The 15,673-nt window shown below is 54.0% G+C and overlaps 6 protein-coding genes across 6 annotated transcripts; 1 reads left to right on the top strand and 5 right to left on the bottom strand.

Moving 5' to 3' along the window:
* Positions 1-1,325: 1,325 nt before the first annotated feature.
* F5Z01DRAFT_151313 (uncharacterized protein) lies at positions 1,326-2,152 on the bottom strand. Its single transcript, XM_046257728.1, has 2 exons — positions 2,024-2,152; positions 1,326-1,968 (listed from the first exon to the last, which is right to left on the bottom strand). The coding sequence occupies exon 2, from the start codon at positions 1,955-1,957 to the stop codon at positions 1,436-1,438; it is 522 nt and encodes a 173-aa protein (XP_046117555.1). The 5' UTR covers positions 1,958-1,968; positions 2,024-2,152; the 3' UTR covers positions 1,326-1,435.
* Positions 2,051-2,785, bottom strand: F5Z01DRAFT_151318 (uncharacterized protein). The gene has a single exon (XM_046257729.1). The coding sequence runs from the start codon at positions 2,661-2,663 to the stop codon at positions 2,145-2,147; it is 519 nt and encodes a 172-aa protein (XP_046117556.1). The 5' UTR covers positions 2,664-2,785; the 3' UTR covers positions 2,051-2,144.
* Positions 2,786-3,586: 801 nt separating this feature from the next.
* F5Z01DRAFT_657801 (multicopper oxidase-domain-containing protein) lies at positions 3,587-5,990 on the bottom strand. The gene is made up of 3 exons (XM_046263658.1): positions 5,601-5,990; positions 4,148-5,548; positions 3,587-4,099 (listed from the first exon to the last, which is right to left on the bottom strand). The coding sequence occupies exons 1-3, from the start codon at positions 5,690-5,692 to the stop codon at positions 3,748-3,750; spliced, it is 1,845 nt and encodes a 614-aa protein (XP_046117557.1). The 5' UTR covers positions 5,693-5,990; the 3' UTR covers positions 3,587-3,747.
* A 1,547-nt stretch (positions 5,991-7,537) lies between these two features.
* Positions 7,538-8,751, bottom strand: F5Z01DRAFT_657806 (uncharacterized protein). The gene is made up of 3 exons (XM_046263659.1): positions 8,063-8,751; positions 7,861-8,008; positions 7,538-7,797 (listed from the first exon to the last, which is right to left on the bottom strand). Exons 1-3 carry the CDS (start codon positions 8,268-8,270, stop codon positions 7,641-7,643), a joined length of 513 nt encoding a protein of 170 aa, XP_046117558.1. The 5' UTR covers positions 8,271-8,751; the 3' UTR covers positions 7,538-7,640.
* Positions 8,752-11,546, bottom strand: F5Z01DRAFT_657808 (uncharacterized protein). The gene is made up of 8 exons (XM_046263660.1): positions 11,222-11,546; positions 11,120-11,156; positions 10,952-11,059; positions 10,279-10,878; positions 10,201-10,225; positions 10,086-10,149; positions 9,133-10,030; positions 8,752-9,056 (listed from the first exon to the last, which is right to left on the bottom strand). The coding sequence occupies exons 1-8, from the start codon at positions 11,227-11,229 to the stop codon at positions 8,943-8,945; spliced, it is 1,854 nt and encodes a 617-aa protein (XP_046117559.1). The 5' UTR covers positions 11,230-11,546; the 3' UTR covers positions 8,752-8,942.
* Positions 11,547-14,041: 2,495 nt separating this feature from the next.
* Positions 14,042-15,480, top strand: F5Z01DRAFT_151408 (cytochrome c peroxidase precursor). The gene is made up of 2 exons (XM_046257730.1): positions 14,042-14,212; positions 14,273-15,480. The coding sequence occupies exon 2, from the start codon at positions 14,273-14,275 to the stop codon at positions 15,362-15,364; it is 1,092 nt and encodes a 363-aa protein (XP_046117560.1). The 5' UTR covers positions 14,042-14,212; the 3' UTR covers positions 15,365-15,480.
* The last annotated feature ends 193 nt before the right edge of the window (positions 15,481-15,673 follow it).

The following is a 15,673-nucleotide window of genomic DNA, read 5'->3' on the forward strand; positions in this document are numbered from 1 at the left end:
CATGATCAGACTGACGATGCCAGTATAACCTTCTTTGGCGAATTCCATGTCCGGGATGAGCGTGGAGTCGACTGAGAAGACTTCCTGGACAGACTGAATGTAGCTGGAAATGTTGGCCCCCCATGGATACGCGACAATATTGGTGCGAGTGGAATGTTGCTTTGGGGGCCGACACATAACACAAGCCAGGTGGTCAGCCGTAACTAGATGTGATGTGATCCGAAGGTGAAGAGGGAATGAGCTTCGACGCGCAGGCTGTAATCTATTTGTGTGAGAACGCGTCAACAGTCTGGACCCTCATTTCTAGCTTGCTTGCTCATTCGCCCCGAATTCATCTCAAGTTGCTTGTGTGTATCAACCGATGGATTCATTCGATTGCTTGAATCTTGGCAAATTAACCCCCTTGCTATCTGGTCAGGATGCCCAAAAGAGAGAAAAATCTTCAGGTCTTGCAGTTTTTCTTCTTCTTCTCTCACTCAAATTCTTCGGAACTCTGGCAAAGCCGTCAAACCACACACCAAATCGACCACCAATATGTCTGACATTGACAACAACGACATGCCGGAGGCAACTATAACCATAGTCAGCCCCAGAACTGAATGGACACCAAGCGTGACCCATCTCATCACCTCTGAGTCTACAGCGACGGTTACGAACCCCGAAGTTTGCCAGTGCCCCCAGAGCGGCGAGAAGCGGTTCGTTTTGGATGAACGGGGCTGGGCCATCGCGCACTTGGCTTCGGGGGCGCTCATGGTTCTTCTCCTTACAATGTGGTTCAGGTCGTTTGTCCCAAAGAGGTACGTACATGCTGTCTTGGTTTCCGCTTCGAATTGATCCATTTTTCTCTTCGAATGCGTCTGGCTCAAAGTGTCGGCTCCGTGAAGGGCGGCACGTTGAGGCTTGCCGTTGTATTCGCCTTTGTCTGCAGGGTTCAACTATCACAACTCAACGACTCACCATGCATTACATTGGTTCTCAAGCAAATCGAGCTAACAGCATTTAGCCCATCTTCGACTACATGAGAACCCCGGCGGCAACCAGATCCGGCAACATGGATCGACCCAGTGCCTTCTACAGGCACAACTCAAGACAGGAAGAATGATCACAAAGGATTGGTAGATGATTGGCGTGGGATATTGTGGTAGAGGGTGCGCTGCCCACCAAAAATCCCCAAATTGCATTGCGAAACTAGATCAAAAGAATTTTCGCCAATGACTGTATATTCCAGACTTGTGATCCTGTTTCGTTGATATAGGCGGCCAGTAACAGCTTATCCGAAGCGTAATGATTCCTCCGCCAGCCACGCTCAACCCAAATGAACTGTAAGATTTCCAAAACATCCGCTCAGTCGCCATAGAATGTCGTATGTCGAGTTGCGAGACACCAAGCATTGGTTAGACCTGCTGCCGATGGTTGAGGATTCGACCAGCAACAGTTAAAACTCTGCCAGTATTCCAGAGAGATATCGGCACTTGTGCTCCAGAACACAAAAGGCCAATATAGCTCCTGTGGCAAGCCAAACCATGTTGAGCAGGTGCCATTTTTTGCGCACATGCATGACGATGGCGAAAGCGATCGCTGTACAGCCTCCAAGAATGCTTGCAGCGCCATATGCGCCGGGAGGGACCGAAGATGAAGGAATCTGTTGGTAAAAGTTGAATGAAGCGGCCCAGGTTACGAGGCTGATCCAAGACAAGACGAGGGTGCTGGGCAGAAGAACAAAACACCTACCAGACAGTCCACCCCCCTCAGATGAGCACGAGTAGTAAGTCCATAGGTAGCTACAGGCACACTGGATGATGCAGGTGCCGAGGTAAGCGCATATTGCCATGAGGAAGGCCCCGGCTTGATCCGCCATGATGACAGGTTGATCCGGTGTTAGGAGGTTGATGGCAGATTCTCTTTCAAAGGTGGCATACATGGTGGTTTTATAGTCCCCGTGGCAAACCTTGTGCATGAGTCCTGCGGCTGGCCACTAGCATTTAGTTCTGGTTCTAGAGGGGAAAGTGTAGTGTTAAATTGCCTTAGTCTGAGCTTTAAAGGTTCGCCAAAAATCATGGTGGGATAGTGAACCCCCTGCCGACACTGTGAAAAATGCTCAGCACAAACGTTTCTTAGCCATCTGCGGGGAATTTGCCGACTTGTCAATTGGGCGGCGGCCCCCGATCACTGGCCTCCAAGCCTCTTATGATTGATGTAATAATCCCAAGCCTGTTTTCGAGGATGCAGAAACCGGCAAGGCCTCCCATGGCGAATGATAACCCAGTCATGAAACAAACACCCCTGCGCGCCTTCATGGTGGTGGCAACCGAGGCCGTGACGGAAAATCCGAGGATACTTGCGGCGGCGTACGCATCGCTTGGAATCGACGGTGAGCTGTGTTTGCCCCATGTGTCGAGTGCTGCAAACCAGGCGAAGCCGCTGAGCACAGGGACAAGAATGAAGCCTGGGACGAAGAGTATGAAGCACGCCCCTTCATCTGTAGGGCATCCAGCGTCCATCCAGAGACGGCCTATGACCCACTCAACGATGCAGGAGGCAATGTAGAGGGATATATGGATCAGAAGGGTCCCGGCGTTGAAAGTCATGATGAAAAGATAGCGAGGAGTCGAAAAGTTTTGTGGTCTTTTGCGGCTGTTCGGAACATGGACCTTTGACTTCATTTTATACTGCCCAGGTCAAGGCCCAGTCATGTGATTCCACAGTTGGTTAGAACATATTTTTGGCTTGTTGAGCCCAGATGAGACATAGTGTGTCCCAAGATACCTCGCGCCAGGGAAGTTTGTATGTGGAAACTTTTATTAGACTCGGCACCTCAAGGACGGGCCGAAGTTTATGTGGACCTTGGCAGCGCCTGTTTGTCAAAGCTTATATCAAAGCATACACAAAGCGAAAACGTGACGAACCTCAAGTCGCGAGACCTGGCACCTCACATCGGGGCACAGCATGCAAACGGTCGATGACCACACAAGCTTCCAGGTTCCAAAAGAAGCTCAAGTACTGGGACTTTTTGTGTCTAGAGATTTAGATGTATGGAAAATCAATTACGTACGTTTTCATGCGAACCTCACCCGGCTCAAAATCAAAACAGGCAGCCGGGCAAACCTTGTTTTGATCAGGGGTCGTGTACTCGTGTCACGTGTGGAACGATTGACCATGGTCCGATGAGCTAATCCCAGAGATTAGATTTCCGGTCGTACTTTTTCACTTCTCATCTCGATCAAGGTTCGGTGTGTGAAGTAGCGAGTGCTACCGCGAGAATGGGTCGTGCCATGAATGGATTGGTGTTGATGACGCTTGGCACTGGCAGGCTCGGGCACCTGGCGATCCAGTTCGCCTCCAGAATGGGCTTTGAGGCCTTGGCTGCTCGAGCACAAAGGCCAAGAAGCAAGATACTATATGTATTCTATACACACACTAGAAACTATTCATTGCCTGTACCTTTTGCTTCGCTGCCGGGTCAATTTCGGGTTGTCGGGAATCCACATGCGGTCAAATGCCGATCAACACGGACAAGAGCGGATCCGGGCCGGGATTTTCTGAGTGGGTCCTTCCGGCCTCATGCCTCCGGAGTCCGGACTTGAGCGTCCAAAATTAAAATGCTTCCTTATCAATGCTGTCTAGTTCTATCGCTATGTAAAAAAAGGAAAAAGAAAATGTCACAAGCTACAAGAGAGATCCATCCTTTTAGCCCGTGTCATGAAGAAGAAAACGCTGGCGTAACATCATCAGACCCGTCACCAACCCTCACAACCCACTGTCAATCTGATTCGGAATGTTGGTGTGCGTCCACTTGCCCCATTGGCGACACGTCTCGGCGACCTTGTTGGGGACCTTGTACTCCTCAATCTCGTCAGGCATGGTCATGAATTGGGTCATCATGCCGGCCGACACGTGCAGGGCAACGTGGCAGTGGAAAGGCCAGACGCCCGGGTTGGTGCCGGCGTCGAACTGGAAGACGGTGTAGCCCAGGGGCTGGATGAGGAACGTGTCGCGGCGCTGGGGGTTCTCTGGGTGTACGATTGTGCCGTCCCAGGTCGCGTTGACGCCGCCCTCGGCGAGGATGTACATGTTGAAGCCGTGGAGGTGCATGGGGTGGCTATTGTTGTTAGTTGTGAGGACAAGCAAAGGGTACGCGAGGACTTACGGCTCCGGGATCTCGTTGTAGAGAATGACGCGCACGCTCTTGGCATTCTTGGTGCTCTGCACGTTCCACTCGGGCGCGAACGAGTGGTTACCCAGGTTACTGAGCAGCATCGTCGGGCTGTTATAGTTACCGCGGAAGCCGACATTGTCATTGGTGGCAAACTGCAGAATGTTGGACTCGTTCATAAACATGGTCATGGTCATATTGATGGTGAGATCCGGCTCCGGGACGGGCATCTCCATGACGGGCCGCGTCACCTCGAGGGCGTCGTTGCCGCACGTCGCCGGGTCGGGCCTGTTCCACGCGACCGACGACGGGAGGGACTCGGTGTCGGCGTCATCGTAGTAGATGGCCGCCATGGCCGACGGTTGCAGCGCGGCGTTGCACAGGACGGAGACGTTGCTGCGCATCCAGTAGGCGCCGTCCTTGTCCCCGTTGGCCTCGACGATGACGTCCGCCCGCTGGCCGACGCCCAGCGTGACGACCTGCGTCTCGTAGGGCTCGACCTGGATAAAGTCGTTGGAGATGACCGTCATGCTGTGCTCGTCAATGGAGAAGCGCTGCATACCCTCGCCGCCCGAGTTGACGAGGCGCAGGCGATGCTTCTTGCCCTTCTCAAAGCGGAACTGGGAGACGCCCGCGTCGCTGTCGCAAGGGGCCGACGCGTTGAGCTTGTTGGCGAGCTTTGTCAGCGCCGTCGAGTTGAGCTTGTTGACAATCTCGGGGATGCGGCAGTCGTAGTTCATCTTGCCATTGATGAGGTTGTTCTGCGTGTACACGCCGCCCTGCGTCAGGTTGACGAGCAGCAGCTGCGAGACAATCTCGTGGTACTGGCGGTGGTACCAGTCGGAAAGCATGACGGGCCCCAGGTCAATGTCGTATTCTTCTTGCTCGGGCCCGTAGATGACCATGGGGCCAAAGAGGCCGTCCGCGTACTGCGCCGAGTAGTGCGAGTGGTACCAGGTCGAGCCGTGCATATCGGCGATGAAGTTGTACGTGTAGCTCTCGCCGGGGGCGATGGGGCACTGGGTGACAGACGGCACGCCGTCCTCCCAGGGCATGTCGCGGTGCAGCAGGCCGTGCCAGTGCAGCGCGGTGCCCTCCTCGGGCCCGGTGATATTGTTGAGGACCTGGACCTGGATGGTGTCGCCCCAGTTGGCCTCGATGAGAGGGCCGGGGAACTGGTCGTTGATCAGGAGGACATCCCGCTGATAGCCGTCGGGCGCAATGACGCCGCGGCTCACGGTGAACTCGTAGCGCCGAATCACGCCCGTGTTGGGCTTGTCGTGGTAGTAGTTGGTCTTGGCCGTCATGTTGCTCCACGGGGCGCCGTTGGGCATGGGGGCGCCTGAGAGGTACTTGGGCAGGGTTGGGGCGTCCAGAGTGCCCAGCACGGAGTGACTGCCAGGCTGTTAGCTTGAATGTGTATTTGCGAAGATAGTGTAGAGCCCACCCGTTTGTCTTCATCTGATCGAGCTTTGCGGACGCTTCTCCCATGAACAGGGCCGCGCCGGCGGCCAAGAGTCGAAGCAAGCCATGCCTCATCTTGACTGATGGTATGGCACAAACGTACGTAGTGTGAATGAGCGAAGGGTATTAGATGCAAACAATGAAATGCGCTCAAAGTCAAATCCGACCAGCGGATACAGTGCACAAAAGAAAGTGAGGTTGGATACGCAAACCAACTAGGGGAAGGGATTGTCGAACTATGCTCGTGATGTTCATGGACTCGCTGATCATCTGGGAAATCGGGCAAGACCTGGGGTCTTAAAAGTAAAAGGCTAGCAGATTTCCAGGCTCCGCGCCAAGTCTTGTGACGCAGTAAGGCTTCAGCTGGCCAGAGGGACCCTTGGTGGCGGGTTTACCCTGTCTGCAGTTGAAAACATCTGTAAGAGCCTCCGTGCCAAGACTGGGATCGACATCACACATGTGGCCATCCATGTGCAGGCTGGCGAGAGATCCGGAGTGAGCCGAGTGCTTCCCTTTTTCCTTTCTTCGCTTGGCCACCTGGAGTTTGAAACTGAGAAAAGATCTGCCAGAATAGTCGACCCGTGAGTGTGGACGCGCTTATCTTCAACCACCTCACAGCACTCGAGTCGATGGGCCATTTGGCCATTTCAGCGGCTCAACTCGAAGAACACGGAACGCCTGCAGGGTCCTGCAGGGCCACGGCGTGGCTTCTGTACATTATGTCATTTTCAAAGGTCAAATGCCCTGCCAAGAGACCCTGGGGGCCTTTTGGCTACGCGGCAGACGTTGGCACCTCTGCCCAGACGGAGTGGCACAGGGTCCCAGACTCAGAGTCTCTCTCAAAGGGGACCTTGACCCGAAGTCCAGATTATTTGGGCTAATCAAGATTCAAAGAATATCAAGGGTCCCCTAAAACGTGCCGCAATGCCGCTCCTTTCCTCTTCTGCGCGCGGCGTGGAGGAAACTCCGAGCCCAGGCGGAGGATGCGTTTCAGCCTCATAAAGTTATGATGGGGGCCACCCGCTTTCTTGGTGCAAGCGAACGGCTCAATTGGGATGACTCGTCTTTTCAGGGTCCACGAATAGATCAAGACAGGGAATGAATTCAAGAGTTCATGACGCCTTGAGGTGGTCAATTCGCCCCTCCTCGCAGGATCAAGGTTGCTTACATGTGCGCACATCTTCAGCCCAGCGCCGATCTTCCACTTCTTCACACACATTGATCCTGCCTAGACATTCCAGCCGAACACGTTACACGAAGGAGGATCCCACGACTGCACCCGACAGTCTCGACCCCTCTGGTGAAGCGAGGTGCAGGTTCGCTTAGCTGAACAGGGTAGGTGATATTGGAGAGGCTGATAATACGGGATTCCTTTCCATATTATGCCGGGTACAAACCCGAATGACATAAGAATCCTGTTATTTTACTCTCTGCACATCTTGTACTGCGTCATACATCGAGGGCGTGCGAATGTTCATGTTCATTGCGCTGGTGTCCCGGGGTAGCCGGACTTTGAAGTCTTCTCTGGGGTCTGGGGTCTGGACTCTGTGTATACTTACTATTACTTCTACAGTAGCACGTGCAGAGTCGCAGATCTTCAATCTTCATGTTTCATCCGTGCTCAATTAGAGTTGGTGTTTCAGATCGGTTCGTCGGGCGAGATTCGTCCTGACGAGCATGAGATCTGCGTAGTAGCGTTGTATTCCGCCGGCCCGGCTCCCACCGCTTACCTTGAGTCTTACCACGCTTCACTTTCGAGCCGAATTACTCTAGGTAAATTCCCTTAAACACAGAGGCGTGAGCTGATCTTCTCATGTCAAAAAACGTTCACCAAGAAGCGTAGCCTCTTGTCTAGCATTATAGTCTGCGCTGTTCTGATATGCAGATGTGAAAGGTCAGCCGTTGAAAACAACCTAGCTGGGCATGAATCAACTTCTTCTTTTAGATCTATGAATCGCTAGGACGTGCGCACCCAAAAAGAACTTGGACCTCGGTGCTGCAACTTCAATTAGACGCTTCTCGTTCAGTCCAAGCCGGGACAGTTCTCAGACGTCGTATCCGTAATGTCCTTGTAAGGAGGAGGCTGAGTCCAGATCAAATCAAAGCTATCATCCGGGTAGTTCTTGACGTCGTGGGCGCCAATCTCCTCGGCAATGTTGTTCAACGCGTCATGTTCCCAGCTAAAAATACTGGTTAGCTCGACTGAAAAAGAACGCTGTCGTGCGTACATGGCCATAACGTACCATATGAGGATGTTGCCACTGCCCTTGTAGTCGTCCACCACATCGGCAACGCACTTCTCGTCGTCGCGGTCGCAAGACACGTCCACCGTGAGACCAAGGTCGTTGGCCAGAGGGAGCACCGTGTCATAGGGGCGCTTCCTCTTGCCGCCTACGGTTCACCGAGGTCAGATAATTCGCGCCTCTCGACACGCTGTATACTCACTCGCTTTGTACTCCTGGGCCATGATGTGTCCAATGTTGTACTGCGATCCGGCACCAAAGACGCTCCGGAGGCACTGCGCGCGCTGCACGCCTTGGGGGCTCAGACCGATGCCCTCGTCGTCTGGCTTCTCGCCATGGCGGATCAGGTACACGGTAGGATCGCAGACCGCAGAGGCGGCAAGGGCCAGGACGGCCGCAAAGTACTTCATGGTGGCTTGAAGGTATGATTGTTGAGCAGCATGTTGACACGCGGAACCTGCTCATTTATATATCCCCGGGTCCGAGATACCAACTCCCAAAAACACCCGGAAATGCGGCATTGTGCAGCGTACTAAGGCATCGCGCCATGCATCTGTGTAGCTTTGTGATGTTCGAGAAGTCGACTTCCTTATTGTGGGTTGGCGTCGGCTTGAGTGTCATGAGTGATCGACCCCACGTGCGATGCTGGTGGAGCGCCACTTGCTCGAGAGCCTCATGTCGCATGCAGACGGTCGGCTCTAACAGTTAGCTGGGCTGACGGATCGGCACCTGGAAGAGGGGATCATCTTCATTTATAGTAACAAAGTCGGACTAGGTGAATCGACTTTGCCGATGAAGGGACAGACTGCCCATTGCGTACGGCCTTGACGACAATGTCGCTCCAAGCCTCAGGGGCCCCAAACAACGCAGGGGACGGTGAAAACCAAGGACACGACCGCCTGAGCGGGTACTCGAATTGCATCTTTCATTCAGCTTGCTGTCAAAACCGCATAAACACCCGTGCAGAACCCAGTGCTCAATCAACCCACCTGGATCCCAACATTTCCTGTCCACTATTCGTTGCTGCTACTGCCAACGGGACTGTCTCGTAAAACTTTTATTCTCCCCTTTCTCAACTCCACTCAGATACCGTTGGCCTTTTCCTCCAGAACGGAGACAATACTAGGTGCGTCCTGGGCCGCGGTGACTGCGTCTGCAGGCTTCAGGAGGGGGCTGTTGGGCCGGCTGGTGATAAACTGCATGCATGTCAATAAATGGCCTAATCAGCACCCTGAACCTCTTGTGAGAGCCTCATATTTTTTCAAAACTCACATTGCTTGCAGCGCTCAGCAGAGCCATCAGAGAGCTCTGGACCACATCTTCGTGGATGCCCACACCCCAGACCGTCTGCTTGCTGCCCGAAGGCTTGCACTCAATGTAGGAGGCGGCCTTGACACCCCTACCCTCACCAATGGCGTGCTCCTTGTAGTCCTGGACGTCAAAGTCTAGGCCAACTGGCTTCAGGGCCGCGACCATGCTAGAGATCGGCCCGTTGCCACGACCACGCAGCTTGTACTCTTGTCCATCGGCCATCAGGACACCCTCAAAGATACGCATGAGACTCTTGGTGTCTTGCGTCTGGCCTAGGGTGGCAGGGGCCGGTGATGGCGCCCTGTCAGGCGTGATGGCGTAGTCGATGAGGTTGAATCGGGGGGTTTCGTCGAGGAAGTACGACTTTTTGAATAGGTTGGTAATCTCCTCGGGCTTGAGCTCGCGTCCCAGCTCCTCAGCGCGCTGCTGCACAATCCTCGAGAATGCGACTTGCAGGCCACGGGGAAGGTCGAGCTGCAACTTGGAGTGCACAATAAAGGCTGCGCCGCCCTTTCCGGACTGGGAGTTGACGCGGATGATCGCCTCGTAGGTACGACCAATGTCCTGGGGATCCAGGGGCAGGTAAGGCATCCCTTGCCATGGGTCTTCGGCGGACAGGCCCTGCTTTTGTCGGTTCTGGAAACCCTTCTTGATCGCGTCTTGATGGCTGCCCGAGAACGCGGCACAGACCAGGCTCCCGCCGTAGGGAGCACGCTCGTGCACGGGAATCCTTGTGCATGCTTCGACCATTTCAATCACCGAGTTGAGATCCGAAAAGTCGATCCCCGGGCTGACACCCTGGGTGTATAGGTTCAGAGCCAGAGTGACCAGGTCGACATTTCCGGTTCTCTCGCCATTACTAGACAGAAGTCAGTGGTTGCTCGTCGCCATAGGGGGTGAAGAAAAAGACGAACCCAAACAAGCAGCCTTCTACTCGGTCCGCTCCCGCCATCTGACCCAGCTCTGCGGCCGCGACACCTGTCCGAGATTAGTTTATAGGCCAGCTGTAGCAGATTTGTTGGTACGAACTTGTGCCACGATCGTTGTGGGGGTGCTGCCAAAGTGTGTAAGCATAAATTTGCCAAGTTGATGCAATACAAGACCTACCAGAGACACACAGACGTCCTCCCTATCGCCAATGTTGTCGCAGAAATATTCAATCATATCGGCGTAAATATTGGGCGTCGCAAGCTCCACTGTCGCGGGCAAGTTGAAGATGATCTGATCGTTCTTTGCCGCGCTGGGTTCCCATGCCGCCTTGACGGCGCTGCACACCTTGACGGCATAATCGGGATCGGTGTCGGAGAAGCACTCGGGTGAGAACTCAAACTGCCATTTCGTGTCGGCGGCGTCTGGGTTGTCCTTGGTCAGGGACCGGACGAGCTTTGTGCATTCCACCGCCAGGTTCAGCGTCTGCTCCTCGGTGTATCCAAAGACAACTTGTCGGAAACACGCACTCGTCGCGAGGTAGATGTGGATCGTAGCATTCTTCGCGCCGCGCACGGATTCAACTGTTTTGCGGATGAGGTCGGGGCGGCACGGGGAGAGGACTTGGAGAAAGACGTCGTCGGGTACAGCGCCTGGCGTCTCGACCAGGCGACGGGTGAAGTCAAAGTCGGTTTCGGAGGCGGAGGGAAATGAGACCTCAATCTCCTTGTATCCGAGCTCGCAGAGCATCTTGAAGAAACGCCATTTCTCATCGCCGTTCTGCCGTGTGTCAGCCTTTGCTCACTGAATGGACAGCAGCAACCGTTCGTTGCTCAATCACCGGGCAGCGTACCATTGGTTGTTGCAGACTCTGGTTTCCATCGCGAAGGCAGGACGACAGCCAGCGAGGGGGCTTCTCGATGACCCTGTCAGGCCATTTTCGATTCGGCAGACGCAGCGGCTGGTCATGTCAGCTCGTGTTCCCATTTGGAGGCGTATGGAAGAAGAGGTGCCGGCATACCTTGAAAGCCTGGTATTTCTTCCACGGTTCCTTGAGGCTGTAGGGAAAGAGCCATCGGTTAGCGGAGTAATCACTTGCAGGTGCGCTAGGCCCACCACTTACAATGGCATCTTTGTTGCTGCGCAATGGTCTTTGACGAACGCAAGACGATTTGACGATTCCGATGCGATATATAGGCAGACAATCAATGTTTAGAGCAAGCGAGCCTAGCCGCAACTTTGAGAGGTATGGAGGAACAGCCGGCCTGAACCGGAGGAGAGGTGGTAGAAAGATTTGAGTCACGGTGTGGGGCGGCCATACATTGTCGGGTATTGACTTGAGATAGTGGGGTGCAGAGCTCAGGGTGACTTTCTGGGATGATCTGGCATACCTGAGCTGAGCATCCACGGCATATTTTCATGCATGTCTAAGCCCGTGCTTGCCAATGTAACCCTTCACCCAATTCATCATTGCGCCCTCTGGGTGACCAAGGGCGCGCGTGTGACATCACGTACAGGGCGGGCAGGATCGCGGGGTGCAGCTTATCGATAAGCAGCTACTAGCAACGCGCACACCGAGATCGCAACGGATACATCTTCACAAATCAATCATCACACTAGGAACCTGGCCGAGACTCGCAATCTCCTGCAGCATGCAATTGAACAGTCCCGACAATATGCGTAGTCGTGCCGTCCCTTGTTGCATACAGCCAATATTCATGTACGCCACTTTCCTATCCGTAATTCAGACGCAACCATTGGCATAACTAGACTGTTACCCCTGGCCAAGCCGCTTTCCCGTCCCTCGACGGCTGCGAAGAATCCAAAGAGGACATGACGGACGTTGACTATTGAGGCTTGCGTCTGATTCCCCTACCTGGTATTGAAGCTGAAATCACAGTGGTCCTTATGCCAAAAGCGCCTGCTAACACCATTCGTGATAAGACTACGCCCATCAAATGCAGAGTGACGAGGGGACGCGAACGACTTGTCATGGCTGCATATTTTGTTTAGTGGCACACTCAGAAGCCTCGCGCAGGTCACCCAGACTTGGAGATTATGATGGGCAACTGAATGCACGTACATACTAACTGTATCTATTTCTTGATGCGACAGTTGATGCAACAGTCTAGACTTTAATCTTCATCCTCTAAGGCCAAGGCAGGCGCTGGACGAGCAAGACAGGGGACACTGGCTTTCCCAGAGCAGTAGAAATCCTCCTCATCCTCCATCTACTCCTCCTTCGCCTCTCCCTGTTTGTGAACTAGGACAGGAGCCGGGGAGATCTCGTCAACATCTCCATCGTCGGTTTCCGCTTCCCCGTCATAGCTCTGTCCTGTTGATGGTCCGTCCCGGGGCGCATCAAGGGGCGAAGGGTAGAGAAACTCGAGTGTAGGTTCGTAACAGATGCACAGGAAAAAGTTCAACCTCATCATGCGTAGGCTCATGCCGGGAATACGGCCTTGTTGCAGACGTTTGCGATATGCCCGCCTTTTCTTAGAAGACATTTTTCGAGTGGGAGACTTCATTGTCGATGCTGTAGATGCTGTCCGTTGATTCTCCAGGGGGGTGAAAAGATAGAGTTTCGTGTAACCTAGATTTGGCCTGTCGTTCTGTACTACTGTTGCAGGGAGAAATCAGGGTCAAGGAAAACACACAGAAATGTAGGATTTATATAGAGACCAGTAGCTCTTTTTCCCCAAACTTATTTACCAAGCGCGCCTTGCTGATTACTCCTCAAGCTTTCGTTTTCGTTGCCACCGCCCAAACGCTATCTGGCGACGGCGAAGTCAATAGCCCCCAGTTCTATTTAAGTGCGTGGCTAATTTCACGATTTAAAGCACTTCTGCGATTTATAAATTCCAGAGTGCGATTAGTCTTCGCGTTGAGGACTTGTATGAACAGGTCGAGGAGATGATGAGCAAGCCTCAACTCCTCAGGAGGTGATTGATTTCTTGTTTGTGCTGTTCCAAACGGGGCCAAAACATGAGTGACGTTCGATTTGGCCAACACACTGCTGAAACTTGCGGCAGTGACCGATTCATTCATATCGGAATTCGGGGACTGCGTTGTTGAGGAAGTGGCCATCCCACGTTCGCTCTGATTACCCTGTAGGTGGCCATTGGATTAAATTTTGGACCGGTGTGACAACTAATCGTGGAGATTAGGACAAGAACAAAGAAAGTTTCAACTTTCCTAGGCTTGGTGGTTGTCTCTGGACGTTTGGGGATGAACAGTGTGCAAGGCGACACGCCGACAACCATTGACATTCGAGGCAATGGTCAATGAAAAGGTAACACGTGACGCGCATGTCACAGCGCAACACTCGTGGCCACTGATAGTACGATACGGAGTTACAGGAAAGTTATTTGTTTAGGCTAATGGAAACACCGACCTCGGAGACCGATGGGCTCGGCCTACGGGCGAAATTAGTCATTGAGCATCAAGCCGTTGCTTGATTTTGAGGATACAGTGTGACTAAGTCAGAGACGGGATGTCGAATCGAAAAGTCTTGGCATTGTCTCGAGCGACCGCAACGTCCGAGGGTGAACGAGATGGGCGACCATGTCGTCAAAGGCACACAGTCATTTCCCAGCCATGTGAAGCTCGAATTCATGTCAAAACTGCCATTTCTCATCAGATTGTCGCACGTCGACCTGCTGCGAGGTTGTGGCCGGCTCCGGAGAAGGCGCGCTGACGGGGAGGCGAAGACGCAAAAACGTGGGAAGAACAACCGGTGCGGCTCCGAGCCGAGGGGACCTTCCTCTGTCATTGACTTAACATGACGCGAAGTCAGGTGAGAAGGAACGTGAAAGTGCCGCCCCACTAGGTGGTCCGAAATGGATGATCTTGGCCAATCACGAAGCTTCCATTCTCAATCTTCCCAATTGAAGGTCCGAGGAATTCCAAAGGTTTTGCGCAATCGCCCCAGGTCTTTATCATCTTCGGCGAGACCCTCTTTTCCCTGAGCCTGCTGCCTTAAGTTCTCTCTCCTTCCGCTCGCTCCTCTTTCCTTTCCTCCAGATTGCCTCCCGAGTTGCCGATATCTCGCGCAGTTCTTTGACCCTGAAGCATCTCTCACATCTCATCGCTTCATCGCTTACTTCCACACAAGGTCAGCCTCTCCGCGTTGTGTAGACCTGACCTCAATGTTCCATATCTAACAACCTTCCAGATGGCTTCCGCCGCTCGCAACTTCTCCCGCGTGGCTACACGCACCACCGCCCGCAACGCCTTTGCGACCAGCGCCCCTCGCCAGGCCTTCCGCCAGCAGGGCTCGCGCTTCTACTCCTCCGGCTCCCAGAAGCAGTCCTCCAGCTCACCCGCCCTCCTCGCTGTCGCCGCCGCGGCGGCCGGTGGTCTTGGCTACTGGTACTACACTGCTAGCGGTGCGCCTTCCGCTGGCTCGACCAAGATTGTCAGCCCGACCAAGGACGACTACCAGCGCGTGTACAACCAGATCGCCGAGCGCCTCGAGGAGAAGGACGACTACGATGATGGCAGCTTCGGCCCTGTTCTCCTGCGTCTGGCCTGGCACGCCAGCGGTACCTACGATAAGGCTACCGGCACTGGCGGCAGCAACGGTGCCACCATGCGCTTCGCCCCCGAGGGCGACCACGGTGCCAACGCCGGTCTCCTCGCCGCCCGCGACTTCCTCGAGCCCGTGAAGAAGGCCAACCCCTGGATCACCTACTCCGATCTCTGGATTCTGGCTGGTGTTGCCGCCATCCAGGAGATGCAGGGTCCCATCGTGCCCTACCGCCCTGGTCGTCAGGACCGAGACGTCTCCTACTGCACCCCCGATGGCCGTCTCCCTGACGCCACCCAGGGAAGCGACCACCTGCGCAACATCTTCTACCGCATGGGTTTCAACGACCAGGAGATTGTCGCTCTGTCTGGTGCCCACGCTCTGGGCCGCTGCCACACCGACCGCTCCGGCTTCGAGGGTCCCTGGACCTTCTCGCCCACTATCCTGACCAACGACTACTACCGCCTGCTCGTCGAGGAGAAGTGGCAGTGGAAGAAGTGGAACGGCCCCAAGCAGTACGAGGACAAGACCACCAAGAGCCTCATGATGCTGCCCACCGACATGGTGCTTGTGCAGGACAAGAAGTTCAAGCCGTGGACCGAGAAGTACGCCAAGGACAACGATCTCTTCTTCAAGGACTTCTCCAACGTCGTCCTGAAGCTCTTCGAGCTCGGTGTGCCTTTCGCCGAGAGCACCGAGCGCTGGACCATGAAGCCCACTTGGGACGAGTCCAAATAGATCACTTTGATCCCCTCGTGTCTTGATATGTTTTTTTTGGTGTGGAGAGAGGTATCATTACTGTTAGACTTGCGTCCTCGGCAGAGAGGCACGCACTGGCATTGGAGTTTTGTTGGCTTACCCCTCTTCCTTAGAAAGGCTCATGCCTCCAGGCATACGAGCCGTGACATTAGACTCTAGGATCAAATCGACAGTGTACAACCTAAAGAACTGCGTCATTGTGAAGTTCTACTAGTTTAAGCGTTTAACGACGGGCAATGTGCCGAAACATCTCGAACAAATCGCGATTGACATGTCTAAAGCGCGGGA

The sequence above is a fragment of the Emericellopsis atlantica genome (genome assembly GCF_019669845.1).
Source record: "Emericellopsis atlantica unplaced genomic scaffold F5Z01scaffold_16, whole genome shotgun sequence".
In the NCBI taxonomy this organism is placed as follows: Eukaryota; Fungi; Ascomycota; class Sordariomycetes; order Hypocreales; family Bionectriaceae; genus Emericellopsis; species Emericellopsis atlantica.